We start from the raw sequence: 22,027 nt of genomic DNA on the forward strand, positions 1-22,027 counted from the left end.
GGTGCAGAATGTTAGTGACAATAGATGCCCATGTCCGTGATGCCTAGCTATGAAACACCTTGGATTGTGATCTTGGAACACCAAGCTTAGCTTCTTCTGCTAACTTGTCAGGCCCATTCCAGGCCTCTTCCATGTGAGCGTCAAGCCCCCAATCAGCGATTTTTACAATACTACCTGGTCCTTCTGGGGTACACTCGAGAACACCCGCTGTAAGGTAACACCAAACATGTTCTTGGCTGGTCTGGAAATGTGATAAAGATGGACTTGATGAAACAGTATTTCAAGCCGGCTAGCTGACTCGCTTTCCATTGTGCTGGAAGGAGCCTGTTTGGTGACCCGTGGTGATCTCCAGGTACTAAAGCCCTGTCCCGGCTTTCGATCCCAAACAGAGGTCTCACCCACCACACAATGTCCGGAACACAGCAACAAGCAATTACAGGGACTGTTTTGGATTCGGCCGGGCGGTCCAGTGATGCTCAGCGAATCCTCTAACTGCAACCATGCCACAAATTGAGCCTGGAAAAAGAGAAAGGAAAGGAAAACCCTGTGGGGAAAGGGGGAAAAGAGGGGCACCGGGACCGATCGGCGGCAGGCGGCGGAGGGGAAAACGGGGAGAGGTGGGTGGGGACCGAGGTAGACCCCCCCCATCCCTTCGGGCACACCCTTTCCCCGGGCGCGGCGGGGGTCCCTCGGTCTTCTCCATTCATCGTTAGCGGAGGCAGGGGCGTTCCCTCGAGCCCCCGCACCTCCTCGGGGAAGGCCCCGAGGGCTCCCAGCCCCACCCTGGGCCCGGCCGCCAGCCCGCGGAGGGCTCGCCGCCCCGCCATTGTTCGAGCCCCACCCCTGCTGAATATTCACGCGGCGCGGGCGCGGGCGCGGGCGAGGGAGGCGGGTTCCGCCCGCTTTCCCGGCGGCGGCGGCGGCAGCGGCGGCGGCGGCGGCGGCGGTGGAGGAGGAGGAGGAGGAGGAGGCGGAGGGAGCCGCTCGCTCCTCCTCAGTAGCGCCGCTCGGTGCCCCGCGTCCCCGCCCCCGCCCCCGCCTCCCGCGGCATCTTTGTCTCGCGGCCTCGCGCTCGCTCGCCGCACTCTCCGCCGGCGCCGCGGCCCCAGCTCCCCGGGCGGGCCCGCTCCTCCAGGCGCGCGCGCCGGCGAGCAAAGCGGGCGGGCAAAGCGGGCGGGCGCCGGGGGCCTGAGGCGGCGGGCGACGCCCGCGGGGTGGGGTGGGGTGGGGGGCTGACGGCCCCGCCGCGCCATGGTGTGAGCCCCGCGGGCCCGCGCTCGTCGCGCTCCGAGGAGACGCCGCGCCGCCGCCGCCGCCGCCGCCGCCGCCGGCCTTGCCCCGTACCGCCCCGGTGCCCCGGCGCCGCGCGGAGCTCCTGACCGCGGCGGCTGTCGCTCCCGGGACGGCGACCGGGGAAGATGGCGAACGATTCGCCCGCGAAGAGTCTGGTGGACATCGACCTCTCGTCCCTGCGGGTGAGTGCGGCCGCGCCCTGGGCGCCGCGGTGGACACGGCCGCGGACACCCGCGGGCGCGGCGGCCCCTTTGTCTGCCGGGCGGGCGGGCGGGCGGGCGGGCGGGCGTGGGACTCGGGCGCGACTGGTCGCGGCGCTCCTGGCCGGCGGGGACCCGGCGGGGCCACCCAGCCTTTGTCACCGCCCTGCATCCCTCGGCCCCGCTCGGTCTCTTCCTTTTGGGGGGGCCCCCTTTGAAAATCATCCTCATCTCCCCTTCCTCTCTCTCTCCAGGACCCTGCTGGGATTTTTGAGCTGGTGGAAGTGGTTGGAAATGGCACCTATGGACAAGTCTATAAGGTCGGTGTGGGGCGCCTTTGTTCCCCGTGGCGTGGAGAAACTTCTTAGGGGACGAGGGGAAGGGGTGACGAGACGCTGCTGACTGGAGGCCATGCCCGCCTTGGCCAAAAGTTGGGAAAGGGGTTTCGCCTAGCTGTTTCTTTTTTTTTTTTTTTGCCCCCCTCCTGTGTTCAGACTGGCCTTAAAAGACCTCATTTCCTGGCTTTGAGATAAAGGAAATAAGCTACGCTGTTAGGCATGCACTTTGCTTCAGCAAAATAAGAAAAGGAATTTTGAGTTCAAAGATGACCAGAGGGTCTCTTCCACCCCCCCCCCCCACCCACCTCACCCCACCTTCCTTTTCTCCAAATCTGGCCTCCATGCGTTTGTATTTGTATGCGAATTAAAATTCAGTGTAGACAGGCCTGCCTATGATTACCCTCAGCCACTGGCTTGGTCTTCTTGAAAATTGTCATCCTGCTTCTTCCTTAAGAGTGCTTGCCAGGGGACTGAGCCATGGGGACTTTGGTGTCACCTGGAACTGCTTTGAAAGGCCTGGTGGACAGTATTTTGGGGAAGCCCGGGAGGAGTGTGTGTTTGGGTCACGGGAGCAGGAAGACAGTGTAGGGATTAGAAAATCTGAATTCCAGGAATAACCTGTGTAACAGCTGTGTGATTGAGATAGCAAGGGAGGGGGAGGAGGAGAGAGGGTGCCCGGTTTCACACCCACCACCCCAGGTCTCTCTCTCTCTCTCTCTCTCTACATCTGCCCTCCTCTCTCCCAGCTCCAAAAGAAACGAAGGAATCTGGAGACTGTTAGTCTGTGCTGAGGAGCTGGCACCTAATGTGACTAACTGTGTTGTTCATTCTGTTGGGTGTACATTCTAGAAGGCGGCCCAGGCTTCGAATGCAAAAGGAAAGAAGGAAAAAGAACGTTAAATTCTCTTTCTTGATGTCTTTCTTGTCACTAAATGTTTTCTGGAGACTGTCTTCGCTGGGGGAGTTTTCTAGTTGTTAGGATTGGGTCAAAGTTGAGCTCCCAAAAATTAACTTATGAAGGAGGGCTTTGTGGCTCACCATGAAGAATTGTGATTGTTTCACTAAAAATGGGGGTGGTGGTGGAAGCTGACTGTAGACATTTTCTGAGGCCAAATTAAGTGTGGATTCTATTGTCCCTTTTCTGTTTTATGAATAGGGTTTATGTGTTCCTGATTGCTTCTCCCAGCTACAGCTTCCCCCTCCCCCCACCCCGGGCCCTGGATGGTGGTATTGACAGGCTTGTGGTCTGAACCAGGCTCAGTATTCTTAGGTGATCTCAAGTGAATTAGCGTGTTTTGTGGGTTAACTGTTGGGGCCCTGGGCCAGATTTTTGAATTTGAAAGGCAGCCCTGTTAACAGCCTGCTGGGCTCGACTGAATTTGGAAGGCTTTGGAAAATTTTGGAAAAGATTGTGTTGCAACTTACTGAGTGGCTGGTAACTGGCTTCAAGACATTCTTCCCAGCTCCAGTGTTTGTGTAAGCACTGGTCGGCTTTTTTCTAACCCAGTTTCTCCAGCCAAATCTAAGTGGTGAGTAGACTCTTCCAAGTGAGTTAGCCAGAGCTTGTTTTTGACCTGGTTACACAGTAGTTGGATTGTTTGTGTCTCCCTGGGTCAGCGTGGAAACTGTGGGTAGTGAAGGAAGCTGGAAGGCACTGGCGAATTTTAAAAGGCCAGCGTAGATCTCCTCGGTTTTAGGAGATGGGCACTTGGGGTGTGTGTGTGTGTGTGTGTTTGGGCAGGTTCTTTGTTGTTTCTCCTCTGTTCTTCCACCCCACCCCCGAAGCATTGCTTTGGGGGGAGTATTAGGGATACACTCTGCCATTCTCAGACTGCACCCTGTGCAGTTGAAATATCCTCTGTGCATGTCTAAGGCATTAAGACATGGCTGTAAAAGTTGTGTGTGCTCCATAACAAAGCAGTGCTGACGGTTTCACCAGCAGGCAGTCACAATCCTCCCCCACCCCATTCTTTAGGGCAGTTTTCAAGCACGTCAGTTTAGTAGCCCACCGTTGATTTTTGTTTCATCTTGAACTTCAGATAACATTTCATTGATCTGTACTTGCGTATTTCCTCCTCCTTTTTAAATATTACCCCAGATCTTCTTTTCTTAGTGTGCCGCGCCTGCCCCAGTTCTTGCTACTGATTCTTGCAGGTTGGTGAACAGGTACAAGGAACTTGAATCTCCTAGAAATGACATCAGTTTCCTTTTAAATGTTTAATTTCTAGATCCAGTACTGTTGTGCAGAATGGTTTAGTTACTATTTATTTATTTTTGGTTGCTTGGCATGGGGGTGGTTTGGGGATTAGGTTATTAATAGTAGAATTTATTCCAGTTTATAAAGGAAAATTTTAGGAAAAGCATTTTTAGGTAAAAACATTAGCTGAACAACCTAGAGTCCTAATTTATTTCTGTGTTGCATTTTCTATTCGTATATGTATAATACACACATACACACACACACACACACACACACATGCATATATATATGCATGTGTGTGTGTGTGTACCACATGTACGTATGTGGGTGGCATGTGGAGGCCTGAGGTTAAGGTCAGGTGTCTTCCTTGATTGTTTCCTACCATATACATTGTGGTGGGATCCCCACTGAAACCCAGAGTTTGCCAGTTCAGCTAGTCTAGTTAGTTAGCTTGTTCTAGGCCCCTGTTTCTCCCTCCCCGTGCTGGGGTTACTGTGGGTCGCTGTGCCCACCTGGGTGCTGGGGATCTGGATTCCTGTCCTCATCCTTGCTCTGCAGGCGCTTTAGTTCCTGAGCCACCCTGCCTGCCCCTCTACTTTGTAGGCCCAGAGGGAGCTAGGTTGCTTGTCTTGAGGGGGCTGTGTTAATGAGCAGAAGTGAAAGAGAGTTCTTTGAAGGTGACTCTCTGAGGATAGTTTGTGGTTTGAAAAATATCTCTAGCAGGAGTAGGCTGGTGTGGTTGAACCACCTCTCTAGTCCTTTCTTTCAGAGAGGAGTCACGGTGCTAGAGACAGAGCCCAGCAGGCAAGAATGCTTGTGTGCCAGCCCCAGGACGAGTTCAGACCCCCGCGCCTATGTGAAAAGCTGGCTTACCTGTTTCTGTGGGGTTGGAGGCAGGAGGACCACCGGGATTTGCCCTTCAGGCCAGCTGCAGACTCTGTCTCCAGGGAATGAGGCAGGGTGTGACAGGAAGATCTCCTCTGTCTTCTGGGTGGTGAACACAGGCACCCAGACACACATGCAAACCCTTACACTTGCACATCACATACCTACCACAAAGGTGAAATATGTTTAGAAAAATGAATTGAAATACGATATATTTTCTTCAGAGAAATTTATTTCTAGCCTTAGGTATCTGAAGGATTGTGTGGAAAGATACTCATAAATTAGAGCTTAGAAAAATAATTTTTGGGGTGCTTCCTATGTTCAGTGAGCAAGTGCTTGCCTGTGATGAAGTGGGCCCACAGTTCTATCCCTAGAAGCATACTGTGTGTATAGTTCTGTTTATAAGGTTCTCTTCAGAATACCATGTAAGAGAAATGTCTGTAGTAGTGGTCTATTTATCTGCTTGCTAGTTACCCACATTGACTAAATGGTGAATTTCAGTTATTTCCATCAGTGAGGACAATAATAGTGTGGAAGATTAAGACTAGCAAAAGGCTTATTTCCATGTTACTTTGGGTTTTATTTTTCTTCTGAGTATTTGAGGATTTTTGTTTTTCTTGGATAACTACTATTATTTTGTATTTTATGAGCATACTGCCATCCTGAGAAAGCCACTTGTGTTGGAGAAGAATTCAGTAATAGGCATTGCTGTGTGTGTGAGTGTGTGTGTGTAAGAGAGACAGACACACTGACTGACTCGTCAGGTTGAATGGCTGAAATCTGGGTGGATTTAGGGAGGTACTGTAGTTATGGAGGATAGAGCAGATCTGCCCCTCTTTTGCTGACCTTGGAGGAGAGGTGTCAGGTCAACCTAGGTGGCTAAGCAAGAGGCCACTATAGGCCCAAGACCTTGATGTCAGTAAGGGTGGCTAACACTGAGAGCTTGTTTTTGCTAATTCTGCCCCTTTGGTTATTTAAGAAAGGCAGAGAGTGGTGAGGGCCTGTGGAGGAGGAAGGACCAGGAGTGACCACTGGGGATGGCAAGACTAGGGGAATATGGCAATATCAGGAAGGCATTTTTGGGGGGGCTGCAGTTGAGGAGCAACCTCATTCCTTAAGCACCGAGAAGCTATTAAAAGGTTTTATTTGGCTCAGGGGATTCTTAGGAGTGGGGACCGACATCAGATGATATTCTTGGAAGAACAGATAAGATGGTTGGCCTAGGACATGAGTCCAGAGAGGGCCGGTGAAGGTCTGAAACAAGGTAGTGATGGAGGTGGTAGAGAGGAAGCCAGGTTGAGGTGAATACTTGGGCATTTCTTTCTCTGTATATTTAACTTGAGGCATGCATGTACTCTTGTAGGCTTTGGGTCTTCTCCCTTTTAACTGAGAGTTCTTTCCAGTAGATTAGGTGGAGCTTTGATGGACAGGGTAGGAGTGCTCCAGTTGATTCTGATCACTGCCCAGGGGTTTAGTACCCCAAGAATTGTCTGGCAAGCAGAGCACCTCTTATTCCTGGTCGGAGGTGAAGCCATGCAGTGGGCAATGAGAATTCTGAGTGCAGTGCCCCATCGGGAGAGTGTTGTGCCAGCTGATCTAGAGCTGAGTGGCATGTTCAGACTTGTTCTGAGACTTGGGTTCCCTTCATGCTGGAAGGATCTGGATGTGGGTAAGGTGGGAGGAAGCCAGCCTGTTGAACAAGTATTGCTGTGCAGCTCTTCAGACTGTTAACCCCTAACTTCTATACGCTGTTTCCCAAAAGCAGGAACATCAAAGCTTGACAGAAATTCAGGGGTCCCTGCTGTGGTGGGGTTTTATTTAAACTTTCTGAAATACTGTAATAAATGTGTACTCTTGAATAGCAGGAAACTTGTATTTTGCCTTTTTTTCTTAGCTAGAATTGGAGATGGGTATATTTCATATATTAATACAATCTGAAAATACTATCTATGCCTTTTTTTAAATAATAAACAGTGTATGTACTCACGGTTGAGCCTGAAAGAACAAAGAAACATTAATTTTTTTTTCTTTCTCCTTTTGGAGTGATATGTCACAGGGAAGTTGTGCTGAGCTGAAGAATAGTTACCTAAGGAGCTTCCTTCTTAGGGAGTGTCTTAAAGGTAGATGCTTTCACATACGAGTTTCTTCGTGGTGTTTTGTTTGTTTGTGTCTTTATTAGTAAGTCCCTGCCCTCTGGTGTGAGTAGCTGTGTGAACCGTGCACACTCTGATCGTCAGAAAGGTCTTGCTCTCTCTGTCGTCTTAAGATCACAATGCCCATATTTTATCAGAGCTTCCACGTTCCCAGTCATTTATTCCCGTCATTGAAAACAATAGCAGGTAGCAAGAGGCTGTGTGATTGTAGAAACTCACACTCATACAGAAAGGCAAGATGCCGAGATGAGCCATGGCTATGGTGAGAGGTGAGCATTACCATGTGGCCACCTCTCCGGTTTTCTTCTCCGGCATGGTAAAGTGAAGTGTTCAAAAGCATATTAGATGGCTTCTCGGTGTCCCACGTTTAGAGTACGTGATGGTTGTCAGGGTTTGAATTAGTGTTTACAGTGTTTCTCTCACAGGGTAGACTGATACCTAGCAAATTGTGATAGGCAGGGTATTTGCAGGTAGTTGCTTTGAGAATTTAAGTCGATTTTACACTAAGTTTGGTTTCTCATCCGAATGATCAGTGTTAGAATACTAGGGCTGCTTCTGATCAGGGTAAGGATCCCTAGGTACTGACTTCACTGGAGAAGACTGGGTTGACAGTAGTTTGCTCTGCTAGCAGATAGCCCAAGGGTTGAGTCAGGGTAAACTCTTTGGGTGTGTGGAAAGATGGCTAGGGAGAGACTGGAGAAGGGCAAGAAAATGTTACATTTATTACCAGCCACCAAAACCAGGTTTCTGGGTTTTAGAATTTTACACCACTGTTTGCCAAATAGAATATGATCTTCTGTTACAGTACTGCTTCATTACCACAGATGTCTGGCATTGTTTGGGTTAAGTAATTAGCGAAGTAATGATTTAGGATGCATGTTTTCCTGGACAGGTTTTAAAGAACAGTGTTTTAGGACTTTGTGTTGTGAAGACAGAAATGTTTTATGTATGGGGGCCATTACGAGGAGTTTAGAACTAAATTGGGGAGTCAAAGGAGAAGTGTACAGCAGTATTTTTTTTTTTTTTTTCAGGTACTTACTGTACTTTTTCCTACATGGGACTTCTTGTGTGTGTTAGTCCATTGTGGGGAAGGATACTTCAGTGAAAGCAGGAAAGACAGGAGTGGACACAAAGTGACAGCTATACGGTGTATGTGTGACAGGCTTCTCTACATCATTCTTTGGTCCTCAGCCCACACAGCTGCTTTCAGACACATGGAACCAGCGCAGCTCACTGCTTGTTGTTATGAGACAGGTTCTCACTATGTAGCCCTTGGTTAGTTTGGACCGTACTGTGTAGACCAGGCTGGCCTTGAACTTGCCTGCCTCTGCTTTCCGTGTTGGGATTAAAGGTGTGTGCCACTGTACTGGTCAGGTGCTGCTTTTAAACGAGGCAGGGTCTCCTTAGTTTATTTCTGTAGCTCAGCCTGGCCTTGAACTCAAGGTTCTCTTGCCTTAGTTTCCAGAATAGCTGGGACTATAGGAATGTCTTACACCTGGCTGAAATGTTCTTTTTTTCAAATTTAGGTGGCTTAGTAACTGTTCAGTAAAACACTGTAAGAGCAGGTGACTGGAAAATTGAAACAGAAGGTAGACATCTAGAGCTAGTGTGTAGTTTGCTATAGCAGTTTGCTGTACGTGTGCAGTTTTGGAGCTGATCTTATTTTGCACCCTGGTTAGTGAACTGTGCTTTGAGAAGCATGGACCTGACAAGTAAAACTGATAGGGAATAGATCTCTCAGCTCACCTTGCTGGGCACATTAGCAGGCTGTTGTCAGTGTCTAACAGTTAGTTGACTTGCCACCATTGAGAAGCTAAGTCAAGGAACCTGTGCTTCCGGCCTTGTGCTGACTGCCAAATATCTCTGATCTCTGGCATAGTGTCTCAAATATGGCTACACATGGACAAGTTATCCTATTACATTTACATAATTAAAAGAAAGGACCCCACCTTTCAGTTATAACTTAAAAATAACCCCTCTGTTATTTTTGATAAGAGCCTTAAATGTATTACAGTTACAAGTAGAGTAGTGATCCAAAGTCCTAGGATGCTTGTTTCAATATATGGAGTTACTCTGCCCCTTAGAGGCGTCAGTTTCCAGCGCTGTCTGCTGCTGTGTTTGATATTTACTGCCGTATCTGCCTGTTGTACGGGATGCCCATTTTTCTCAGCCTACTAGTCTTTTTTATGCCTTGGCATCCAGTGACAGAAGTTGCTGCTGCTGCGCTTCTGTAGTTCAAGAGCAGCTGAATACTTGGCTCTTACACTTGCCCCTCCCATAAATGAGTATGTTGTCATTTGGGGCTAAAATGATAGTTTGTCATGACTGTGTAAATACTATGTATCTGTGAGCCATCTGACATACACCGTTCCCTTTTGAAACAGTACCCTTCCTTTTAACATTGCTTTTTATCGCTCAGTTTTCAGTGCCTCACCATTACTTTGCCATTCACTTACCCTGAAAGATAACCAGATGTCTAGCAAAGTTCAACCTCTCTTAGCCATTTTCCCCTCATGCTGAGGACATATAATTAATTGTTTTAGGTAACTTACTAATTTCAACTTTTCTACCCTAGAGCTACTTCAGAGCTGGGCAGGTAAGACTGCCCCTAGACCTGGTGTCCAGCGGTGTCATGGAATGTCCCTGTTTCTTCTTAATGGCCACCGTCTTTGGCTTACTGTTTCATTATGCTGAAATACATTGTCCAGTGGCTTTCAGGATAAGTATTCAGGATGTAAAGTTGTAAGTCATTCAGGCTCTAAGCTCATCTTCTCCACCTCTGCCTTCCACTTGGCCTCCACCCTTTTGGAGCATCCCTTCTGTCAGGGACTAACCCTATGACTTGCCATGGTATGGACTGATGAGGTAGTCATCCAGCTGTGTGACGCAAAGAAAGGGCTGCAAATTTAGAAAAATTCTCTTGAGTTTAGCCTTAGTTGGTATGAGTTGCTTTCAAGCAATGATGGTTTCTGGACTCCAGAGGGCAAACTGCCTGACTTGTTTTAGTGCCTGTCTATCCTGGCATTTGGGTAATAAGTTTTTTTTTCTTAAATGAATCAATAACTTCTCTGTTATCTTTCAGTTTTCAAAACTTGATAGAAGTGATCTGTGTCATAGTCTCTCTCGGTCTCTTTTCATTCTTTTGTTTACTTTATAATTTTTATGAGTGTTATATAGCTCATGGTGTATGTGATTACTCTACCATGGTTAACTAAGAATTATGTCTGTGTTTTAAACTTATGGATGGGCTCAGGTGTTTCTTTTCACTCAGAACAATAACAGAAACAGCATGAAAACAAAGGAAAATGGGTCAGCAGTGCCGTGTCCAGGATCCTGTGCTGACTTAAGATGTGCAGGCCCTGGAGGTGAAGGTGAGGAAGAGGGAGATGTAGGAGGCAGATGTAGAGCAGTGCTCTTGAGTGCCCTAATGCTGCTTGGAACAGCTTTTCAAGACAATGAGTTTGGAAATGATTTTTAAAGTGTTTGGTTTGTTTTTTTAAATTTACTGTGAAGCTCGACCTGTTGAAGCTTACATTTCAGTGGTTTTTGGTACATTTATAGAGCAGTGCAGCCTTTACTCACAGCAGTTTTCGGCACAGTGATGATCCAGGTAAGATACTCAGACTCTTTACAGTTACTCCCCATTCTAACTCAGCACCAGGCGAGTTCTGGTTGTGTAAATTTGCCTTTTCATTTTCTATTTAAATTAGCTCAGTGTGTAGCATGTGATTTCTTTCACTTCCTGTTTTTGAGGTTTATCTATATAGTGGCCTGGTGGTTTCTTTTTATTAGTTTATAGTATTCCAGTATATGGATGTGCCATACATCTGCCTAGCTGTTTGCCAGTTTATAGACACTGAAATTGTTTTTAGTGTTTGGCTCTTTTGAATGGTGCATTTGGAAGATATTTTTGCCTGGAATCTTGTTCTTGTTCAGAGGGCTGGCTGCCTGATGGGACTCTTTGTAGGAGAGAAGGAGAGAAAGGAGCAGGTATTTGTCTGCCACCCTTTCTGGCTATACTACCTGATCTCTGATTCTCATGACACGACTTTGGATGGGGGCGGGGGGTTGCTGACACGACTTTGGATGGGGGGTGGTGGGGTGGGGGAGCATTTGAAAGCTCTGTTTTCCGGAAGTCTTATCTTCCCTACTCTTGCTGTAAGGTTAAGTCATATTCTTGAGCTATGAGTAGTTCTTACTGCTGTGAAGACCGACTTTACTGTCACTGAATTCACTAGCATCAGAAACCACCTTTTTCCTTCTGTGTGTGTTTAGGTTTCATTTTATAAAGGTAGCCAGTGTTGGATGCTGAAGACTGGTGTCTTTCACCAGGATTAAAAAAACAAGGTTCAGAGGAAGGAAGAGCAGGCCCGAGAGGGCCTGAGTTCCACTGTGGGATCACACAAGGTGGCAGGAGAGAACTAACTCGTGTGGGTCACCTGTAGCATTTGTGCACATGCTTAAAAATCTGCATTTGAACAGAAAAATGTATCCCAAGTTGAAGAAATGATCTTTTCTGCCATGTGTGAAGGGATGAGGTTCCTCGCCTGAATTGCTCCAAAAGTTCCTTCACAATGTTTGATGGGAGTAGGGTGGTATTGAGACAGGATGTTGTTAAGTAACCCAGACTAGTTTTGAACTCATGATCCTTCTTCCTTAGCCTCCTGAGTGTCTGTCTGAGTGTTGAGATTATGGGCATGTGCCGACTTGTACAACTTCACATTTTTTTTTTAATGATTATCTTATTAGAGACTTGAGGCATTAGCTCAACTCTTCCTAAATGTTATAATTGTGCATATTTTGAAAACTCTTGACCTGGGAGCATTCTTACCTGTTTAGACCGTGAAAGAGTACTGCTGTCTCTCAGCCTTCTTTGCCCGCCTCAGTTTTTTTGATGTTCTTTGTGTAATTGCTGTGTAGCTTTTATTGTGTAACTTTGAGATCTTGGGCTACAGATTGTTATTTGAGTAAAGACTGCATCAAGACACAGTGTTGCTTAGGGATTCCCCGTGAGATGCTGAGTGTTGGGTATGGTTGAGGATGTGTCTTCCACTGCCACAGTTGTTGGCCATGTTCATTCACTTTTCCATGACTCAAGTCCCACGGCATGCCCATGTGAATTTGGGGTGTGTCGCACCTCAGCCCTCTGAGGCTGTGGGTGTACTTTCTTGTCATTCTTGCTTCTCTCTCCTTTCATTGTCAGGAAAAAAAAAATGTGGGTTCTTAGCTCTTACCAGTGATTGAAAGGCTTAATATTTATTTTTTGGTTCACTGTCTACAAGTATTTTGAGCCTAGTCAGCTAGGAGAGATCTCTTATTTATTACTGAAATGCTTAATGTGTGCCAGGCAGTATGTGAACAGTGAACAAGAAAGTCAGTCTGTGCCATTGTGTAGTTTATAAACCCAATATTAGGCAGAAAAATGAAAGGCTTAAGAGTGCAGGGGCTGTGAGAGAACATGAGACTGCAGCAGAATTGTATTTGTTACAATTAATAACAAATTAATTAAGTGGATACAGTGGTGTCCACAGTAGAGATTCTTTGCATGAGATATAGATTAGTGAGAAGAAGTAAGGAGTCCCTAGATTTCACAGAAGCCATTTAGCCTGTGACTTACTGTCCTGGTTAATACCACATTGGAGGCTTGAATAAAGAGAAAGCTAATGGGGAGGGTTCTGGGCTTATCATGGTGATTGACTCTCTCCCTCAGTTTGCTTTGAGCTAGCTGTCTGTGTCTTGGGAGCTGTTACCTCTAACAGCTGCTACTGTTGGGTGTGGATTGCTTGGAGTTGCCTGTATCAGTTATGGATGTCCAGCCATCCTGGACATCTCTTCAGAGGTAGGGCTTATTAGGCCTGGAAGGTCCTTTGAGTAGGATTTGGAATAATATTTGCAGAGTGGAGACCCAGAGCAGGCCACATGTGACCTGTACACAGAAAGGAGACTGCTTTCCCAGGTGCTGGCCCCCTGATCTTAGAGCTTGGAAAGGGGACTTCGGTAAGATGGTTACATTGTACAGGTTTAAACGTTTCTGTAGTTCCCATTATAGAAATAAATGATGGAAAGATGAACTTTTCATTTCTTTTTTAAGCTGCTGTTTACAGTTAGTTGTGGGTCATTTAATGCTGGGGGTAGGTATGAGAAATGTCGCCCTTGAGGCATTTTATTTTTCCAGTGTGTAACATCAGAGTGTGTATAAGTGAATACAACTATCTCTAGGCAGGACACCGTCATGTGTTTAGTCTGTTACTCAGCACATAATTGTTTGCTTTTTTTATGATATGGATAAATATTTTATTTTTCCTGAGCTTATTAAGTAAAATGGCTTTGTTGGATTTTGAAAAATAATACTAATTGAGTATTTATTTTAATTTTTTAAAATTACATTTATTTGTATATGGGCACATACACACATGTCTATGTAAACATGGGTGTGAGTAGGCCATAGTGTGATTGTGGAAGGCAGAGGACAGTTGGCTAGAGTAGGTTCTCTCCTACACTGGGCCCCAGAGATCAAACTCAGGTGGTCAGGCTTGGGCAAGTGCCCATACCTGCTGAACCGTCTTGTAGGCCCACAAAATGAATAGAATATTTCTAACCTTTTCCTGATCTTACTAGAAAAGAACTCTGTAGCTTTTAATGCTAGCTTTCAAAGTGTGAAATTTCTTTTGTTTTAATAGGGCTTTGTCAGCCATCAACCCCCAAGATTGAATTAGATAATTAATTTTTCACTAGATTTTTACTTCATTAGCTGAAAATATTTTCTGCTGCTTACTTATTGTTACATGAAAGAAGTGATTTCATGTTAAATTTTATGCGGAATTTCTTTGTTTCCCCCTGGCTCTGTGTGCATATAAGGACCTTGTATTTCCTTTTTGTCTTTGGGAATCTCTCATCCCACCCCCATAATTCATTTTTTTTCTTTGCAGGGTTACTAGCTATAATTTTGTTATTTTCTATGTTGTTTTAGAATTTGTAGTGGTGCATTACTTACTTACTTATTGAGATAGTTTCCCTTTGTAGACCAGGCTGGGCTCCAACTCAAAGAGATCACCCTGCTTCTGCCTTCCAAGTGCAGGGATTAAAGGTGTGGGCCATCATGCCTGACTTGTAGTGTAAACTTAGATAAGTTCAGATGTCGTACATTTCATGTGTAAGAGATCTCCCATTCCTGTCCACCTGGCCTGTATTTTTACCTTTTAGAAAGCAAAGGTAAAGGAGGAAGGGTTTCTCTCAGCTTGTAGTTTGATGGTGCATCCGTCGTGGTAGGAAGGCGTGGCAGCAGGAGAGTGGGAGCCTGGGCACATTACAGCTACAGTCAGAACTTGCCCTTTGCAAGCTGGCTTTCTCTTGTTTGAGTCTAGGATGCTTGTACATGGAATGGAGTAGCGGACCTTTCCATCTCTGTTAACCCGGTGTGGGCAGTCCCTCACAGGTATGACCAGAGGTCTGTCTCCCAGGTGATTCTAGGTCCTGTCAACCTGACAGTATTGACCCTCACATGGCTTTCTTGGTCAGCCCTCACTTGCTGTGAAGAGACACTATGACTGACCAAGGCAACTCTTACAAAGAAAGCATTTAATTGAGACCTGCTCACAGTTTCCAAGGTTTAGTCCATTGTCCTCATGGCAGGGAATATGGTGGCACGCGGGCAGACATGGTAGCTGAGAGTTCTATATGTGGATCCCCAGGCAGCGGGAAGAGAGAGTAGCTGAGAGTTCTACATCTGGATTTGCAGGCAGCAGGAAGAGAGAGACTGGGTTTGACCTGGGCTTTTGAAACCTCAAAGCCTACCCCCAGTGACATACTTCCTCTAGCAAGGCTACACCTCCTAATAAGACCACACCTTCTAATTCTTTTAGTAGTGCTACTCCCTGATGGTTGAGCGTTCAACTATATAAGACTGTGGGAGCTATTCTTACTCAACCACCAAATTCTACTCCCTGGTCCCCACAGGCTTGTAGCCATATCAGAATGCAAAAAATGCGTCCAGGCCAACTTCAAAAGTCCCCATTGTCTGCCATTCTCAACATCGCTTAAAAGTCCAAAGTTCAGAGTCTCTTCTGAGACACTTTGCAGTCTCTTAATTGTAGAAACAAAAATCAAAAAGCAGATCACATACTTCCAACATACAGTGGTACAGAGTATACATTGCCATTTCAGAAGGGAGGAAAGGGACTCGAGCAAAGCAAGACCTAAAACCAGCAGGGTAAACTCCAAACTCTGCATCTCCATGTCTGATGTCATAGCACTTTTCAGATCTCCAACTCCTTTCAGCTTGGTTGACTGCAACATGCTTATTTCTCTTGGGCTGGCCCCACACCTGGTTTGTAGCTCTTCTTGGCAGGTATCCCACAGCTCTGCAATCTCCAATACTTTGGGGTCTCTAATGAAATTAGGCTTCACCTTCACGGTTTCATGCAGTGGCCCCTGCGGGTCTCCATTTCAGGGACACCCCTGACCCATGCCTGGCCTCAGCAGCTTTCCTTAACTGAGGAGGGAGATTTCATAACCCCATTCTTGTATCCTTGACTCTAAAGCCAGAACCATGTGGCCCAAGCTGCCAAGTTCTGCTGCCTGCTGGGCTAGAACATGGCCCCCTTGTTCAATTACAGTTATACCAGCTACCTGTTGTTGATGGTTTCCTTCACTGTTTAAGCTTTTCTTTAATTCCTTCTTGCTAGTTGGAAGTTGAGCTGGGTGGGATCTTGCCCTGAAGTCACCATTCCCTTTAGTCCGTCTAGCACCAGGCTTGCTTTTTTTTTTTTTTTTTTTTTTTTTTTAGCTTTTTGTCTCTTTGAGCATAGGACTTAGCTCTATTATACTTCCTGATGCCCCCTTTTTCCTCCAACTGTGTGTTTTGTAATTTTTCTTACTCAACTTGCTCCTTTTCAGTATAGGTCTGCATAAGACTTGCCACTAATAACCATATGACAGAATCAATACTAGGTTGTCTTGAAATCTCCTCTGCTAACACTGTTAATTCAAAACTCTTCATTTTAGCCTCAGGCAGATTTTTTTGGACAAGGGCAAAAAGCAGCCACATTCTTTGCCAAAATATCACAAGAATGGTCTCTAGTCACTTACTAATATTCTTGCCCTCTGAAATTCCTTGAGCTGGCTCTCACAATGCATATCACCCTCAGGACCACTATCCTGCATGCGTTTCCTAGGATGGCTATCAAACCCCACTTAAAACATTCAACTGCTAATCCAGAGTCCACATTCTGCCAAATGGCATGGTCAGGCCTGTCACAGCAGTACCCAGCTTCTGTCTTGGTCAGTGTTTTGTTACTGTGAAGAGGCACTCTGACGCTGGGCCTGACTTGGGCTTTTGAAACCTCAAAGCCCACCCCCAGTGACATATTTCCCCTAACAAGACCACGCCTACCAACAAAGGCCACACCTCCTAATCCTCTGAGTAGTACCATTCCCTATGGCTAAGCATTCAGATATATGAGCCTATGGGGACGATTCTTGCTCACCTACTACACATGACCTTAGAGTATTGTGGCATACTAGCGGTTACACTGTCTGGTACTTGTCATTTTTTATTTAGACTTGTATTTCTTGGTATCATTTTTTTGTGTCTGAGGATTTTCCTTAATTTATTGTTGTTATTGTTACTGTTATTTTTATTACTATTTAGTACAAGTTGGTTGATAACAAATTCTTTTAGCTTACTCAGCACATCTGAAGGCATTCATTTTTCGTATCTGAAAGGTATTTTGTTGGGTATAGCTTCTAGGCTCATATACCTTCCTTTCAGTATGTTATAGTTACTCTGTCTTCATTTCCATTTTTGCCTCTATTTGAATCTGTTAATCCTTTGTTCCTTTGTTTATAAATGTCACTCTTTTCTGGCTGCCTTTACAATTTTATTTTTATTGTTTGTTTGAAGTGATTTGATTTTCCTGTGCTCGTGTGTGTGTGTGTGTGTGTGTGTATGTGTGTGTGTGTGTGTGTGTGTGTCTGTCTGTCTGTCTCTGTGTGTGTCTGTCCGTGTGTGAGTGTTTGCGTGTGTACATGTGAGCACATGCACATATGTGCACCCTATTGTTTTCGCAGACTCTTGCAGGGCTTCATTTGGCATGGTCACTATTGCTCAGGTTTCATGTTCACTTACTCTCTTAAAAAACAGACTTGTTTTAATTAAATTATGTGTATGTGTATATTTGTGGATATGTGTATGTGAGTTTGGTACAGAGGCCAGAGACATTGGCCCCCCTGGAGCTGGAGTTCCAGGGGCTCGTAAACTGTCTAATGTGAGTGTTGGGAACCAAACTTGTGCCTTCTCTAAGAGCAGTGTGAGCTTTGAACCACTGAACTGTCTCTCTAGCGCCTTACTTGTCTTTTATCTTTCCAGTGTCTGCTTTGCTAGTAGTCTCAGCCACTGTATATTTTTTTAATCTCAGACATTAACATCGTTTTTTATCTAAAGAATTTTGGATCTTTTTGGTATCTTTCTGGGCTTTATATTCTCTCTAATTTTTTGAGCATAAGAAATAGCTATACTGTTTTAATAATGTCACCTGATTCTAACCTTTCAATTTTTCAGTTTTCAGTTGACTTACTGTTCTCTTATGGGTTATGCTTCACAATATGTTAATCTTTCTCCATGAATTTTACTCGGTTGTAGTGCTGGATATTTATTTATTTTTTTATTCTTGTAAGTATTCTTGAGGTTTGTTCTGGGAGACAGTTCAGTTACGTAGGAGAAAGTAAGTTGATCTTCTGGGAACCCGTTTCTCTGATTTTTAAGTAGGAGGCAGCAGTGGTGAGTTTGGTCCTAGTTGTTGCTCTCTCCACAGGCAAGACATTTTGCAGTGCTAGTTTCCTGTGAGCTCTGCAGCCAACCATCTCCACGTGAATTGGCTCTGTTCCGTCAATTCTTTTCAGTGTATATTTTTTCTCCGCCATAGGTAGTTTCCTTATATGCATGTGTTGATTTGCACTTGGCTGAGCTCATCGGGCCCTTTTTAGAGCTTGGGGTTCTTCATGTCTGGGCAGCCCCTGCATTTCTGCCCCTGCATTCCCATTTTAACTCTAGCTTCTTAGTTACCCAGACTCTCAGCCCCTCCTTTGCTAAGGGAATAGGCTGGGTTTTGCTTCGGTTTCTTCTTGAGTCATGACCTGAAACGTTAGAGGGAGTAGGTAGTTTCAGCAGTTGGGGGTTCGTTCACTGCCTTTCATTGTTTGACAACCAGTTTCTCCGCCCCCCCCCATCTAAAAACAATTCAGTGTAGGTATGTATGATGTATATGCAGATGCATCTGTAAGGCAGTGGTTCCCAATCTGTGGGTCATGACCCCTTTGGGGTCACATATCAGATATTTTCATTCTGATTCATAACAACAAAATAATTTTATGGTTAGGGGTCACCACAGCACGGGGAACTTTATTAAAGGGTTACAGCATTAGGAAGGTTGGTGTAAGGAGACTATGGGTATAAGGAGAACAGAAGAAGATATCCAGTGTCTTCCTCTATCACTCTCTGCCTGTTCTTTTTTTTTTTCCCTCCCCTTCGAGACAGGCTTTCTCTGTGTAGTTTTGGTGCCTGTCCTGGATCTTGCTTTGTAGACCAGCCTGGCCTCGAACTCAAAAAGATCCACCTGGTTCTGCCTCCCGAGTGCTGGGATTAAAGGTGCCTGGCCTCTGCCTATTCTTTTGAGGCACAGTCTGCCTCTGAACTTGGGACTTGGGTTTTCTCAGCAAGGCTGGAAGCCATTAAGCCCCAGTGCTTAGGTGGGTGTTGGATGCCTGGCTTGTTACATGACTCTGTGATCTGTGTGACTGCCTGGCAAGTACTCTTAACTACTGAACCATTCTCCAGACCTCCTTTTTCTTTAAGTCAGATCTTGCTGTGTAATTAGCTGCCTTGAGATCCTACTTTCTCAGCCTCTTGAGTGTTGGAATGTGAGGTGTGTGTACTGCCATACCTGGCCTAACATCTAGGTTTCTTGTTTTTGAGTGTCTCACTGTTAAACCTTGGCTGGCCTGAAACTTGCCTTGTAGACAAGGTTGGCTACAAGCTAACAGAGCTCTGCCTGCCTCTGCTGGCATTAAAGTTGTGCACCAACATGCCTACCTCCTCTTTTTTGATGGTAGTATTGATGTGTGGAATAAATATCTTAGCTTTAGAAAGAGTTTTTTTTTTGTTGTTGTTTTTTGTTTTTTGTTTTTTGTTTTTTGTTTTTTGTTTTTTGTTTTTTGTTTTCTTTGAGACAGGGTTTCTCTGTGTAGTCCCTGGCTGTCCTGAAACTCGCTCTGTTGACTAGGCTGGTTTTAAACTCAGAAATCTGCCTGCTTTTGCCTCCTGAGGGCTAGGATTAAAGGTGAGAGCCAACACTGCTCATCTAGAAAGAAAGAAAGAACTTTTTTAAATAAAGTTTTTATTGTGATGTTATCCATTTGTTGCATTGCACACCCATTTATGACATGATCTCCATGGTGTTTAGTGTATTCAGAGATGCACAGGATAGTCCCAGGCTGATGATGTCCTTCCAATAGACCCGTGTTCTAGCCCTCCTGGCATCTGATTCCTTCTGTACCTCAGCCCTACCCTACCACCTTGTTTCTGCCTTTTATGGATGTAGGTACTGTTGACATTTCAGAGAAACGGGCCACACCATGCCTGTCTTCTTTCAGTGGGATGTTTTCAAGGTTCATACATGGCTCAGGTGTCAAGACTTTGCTTGCCATGTTTGTCTGATAGTATTCTATTGTGTGGTTATGCCACAGTGTACTGGTTCATCAGTTGATGGACATGTGGTGGTTTCCATTTTGAGCTACTAGGGGTAATGCTGCTGTGGGCATGTATGTACAGTTTCTGTTGGGACTGTGGGAGTCTGTGCTTAGTGTACTTTTGAGGAATTACAGTGTCTAGTTTCTGTGACACCCTTACCAGCACCAGCAGGATAGTAATATGTCTGTCTCTGTGTGTGTGTGTGTGTGTGTGTGTGTGTGTGTGTGTGTATTTTTGTTTTACACTCCTGCTAATGCTTGTAATATCTGTCATTTTCATTATGGTCTTCATAATGAGAATGGAGTATTAATTTCATTTGTGGTTTTGATTTGCATCTCTCTGATGACTAATGGTGTTGAACATGTTTTTACTTGCCTTTTGGCCTTTTGAATATTTTTATGGGTATGTTTTTCAAGTCTTTTAGCCGTTGTTTAAGTTGGGTGATGTGATTTCTGAATTTTCTGCCCAAGAGTTCGTTGTATGTCCAGGACTCCCAGGCATACAGTGTGCAGCATCTTTCAGAATTCTGTGATTGTATTTTTACTTTCTTAATGATACGTTTTTTTAAAGCACAGTCTTCATTTTGATGAAATCCATTTTGCCTCTTTTGCTTGTGCTGTTGGTGTCATATCTAAGAAACTTTTTCCTAATCCAAGGTTAAGAAGGGTCACTCCTGTGTTTTTTGCTTTGTTTTATTTAGCTCTTAGATTCATTTTTTAATTAATTGATATGTGTTTCAAGTTGGATGTGTATTCACCCATTTTCACATGGACATCTGATTGAGCACCATTTCTTGAAAAGACTTTTGTATTCCCCATTAAATTATTTTAATGCACTTGTTAAAAATCAGTTGATTTAGCTGGGCGGTGGTGGTGCATGCCTTCAATCCCAGCACTCGGGAGGCAGAGCCAGGTGGAGACCAGCTTGGTCTACAGAGCGAGATCCAGGACAGGCACCAAAACTACACAGAAACCCTGTCTCGAAAAAACAAACAAACAAACAAACAAACAATTTGGTTGATAGATTTAAATGTGAGAGTTGCTGGACTCTTTGACTTCGGTGATTGCTATGTCTATCTTACGCCAGTATCACATCTTGATTACTGTACCTTTGTATGTTTGAAATTAGGAAGTATGAGCCTCCTTCCAGAATAGTTCATATAAGAGTCTGTTGATTTTGCTAATATTTATTGACAGTGGGACCTTGACATATGACACATATTTTTAAGGAACATTGTTAGCAGTTGCTATGAATTTTTCCATTGCGTTATTTATTCCTTTCAAAATTAATATCTCACCATTTCTGCAGACTAACATGTATTTATACGTCCATATATTTTAGACCATCATTTTTTGTAAGGAGGCATCTAGAAACGTTGCCAAGTCTTGCTTGCTTGCCCTATACATACTTCAAAGAATAATTTGATTATTCCAGTGATTTCAGGATCTTAATGGTCTTACAAATTAGGGGCCATACAGTATAGAAAAAGATAAAAAATTTCAAGGAATGGGAACCAAGCCAATCTAGATGTAAAATATCTTCAAAAAATTATGCTGTAAAGCATTTCCAGAATATGTACAAATTCTATATGTAGACGACAACATACCTCCCAATATCACAAAAATCTAGTGTGATTTAGGGTAGATCAAAGACTGCCCATGCAGCACTAAGTAATAGTTTGCTTTGATTTCCCAGAGCCAATTAGTTCAAAATTTTTGTTAAATTCAAATCTTTATTTTGCTTTAAATATTTCCAGTAGTAGGAAGAATGTGTTTGCTCTTCCAGTGTTCTCCTGTGACAAATGGAAAAGTTCTTAGTCTCCCATCATCTGACCCTGCCAAAAATACCATACCAAGGGGCTTCCCCTTTCAGTTGTTGTCCTGAATAGCCTCATGAAAAGAGTTATGTTGTTGAATATTTTTGTCTTAATACTTCACTCATACAATACAAATAAACCTCAAACTGATCCAGAGCAGATCTAAAGAACAGTGGTGACAACCCCCCCCCCCCCTCACTGTGTAGTCCTGGGCTGTCCTGGAACTAACACACACACACACACACACACACACACACACACTCTCTCTCTCTCTCTCTCTCTCTCTCTCTCTCCTCTCCTCCTCTCTCTCTCTCTCTCTCTATATGTGTGTGTGTGTGTGTGTGTGTGTGTGTGTGTGTGACGTACACACACACACACACACACACACACACACATA

The 22,027-nt window shown here is 44.9% G+C and overlaps 1 protein-coding gene across 44 annotated transcripts in view; it reads left to right on the forward strand.

Annotated features, from left to right (window-relative positions):
• Positions 1-969: 969 nt before the first annotated feature.
• Map4k4 (mitogen-activated protein kinase kinase kinase kinase 4) overlaps positions 970-22,027 on the forward strand; it is a 153,495-nt gene continuing 132,437 nt past the window's right edge. For 13 of the 44 annotated variants that reach the window (XM_036167657.1, XM_036167668.1, XM_036167671.1 and 10 more), the window contains exons 1-2: positions 971-1,475; positions 1,748-1,813. In XM_036167657.1, the coding sequence (XP_036023550.1) occupies positions 1,419-1,475; positions 1,748-1,813 (123 nt within the window). In that variant the 5' untranslated portion in view covers positions 971-1,418. Of the gene's footprint in view, positions 1,476-1,747; positions 1,814-22,027 lie in introns of all 44 variants that reach the window. The other 31 variants (XM_036167670.1, XM_036167666.1, XM_036167680.1 and 28 more) reach the window with 4 other exon arrangements.

This window comes from Onychomys torridus, chromosome 18 (assembly GCF_903995425.1).
Source record: "Onychomys torridus chromosome 18, mOncTor1.1, whole genome shotgun sequence".
Lineage (NCBI taxonomy): Eukaryota > Metazoa > Chordata > Mammalia > Rodentia > Cricetidae > Onychomys > Onychomys torridus.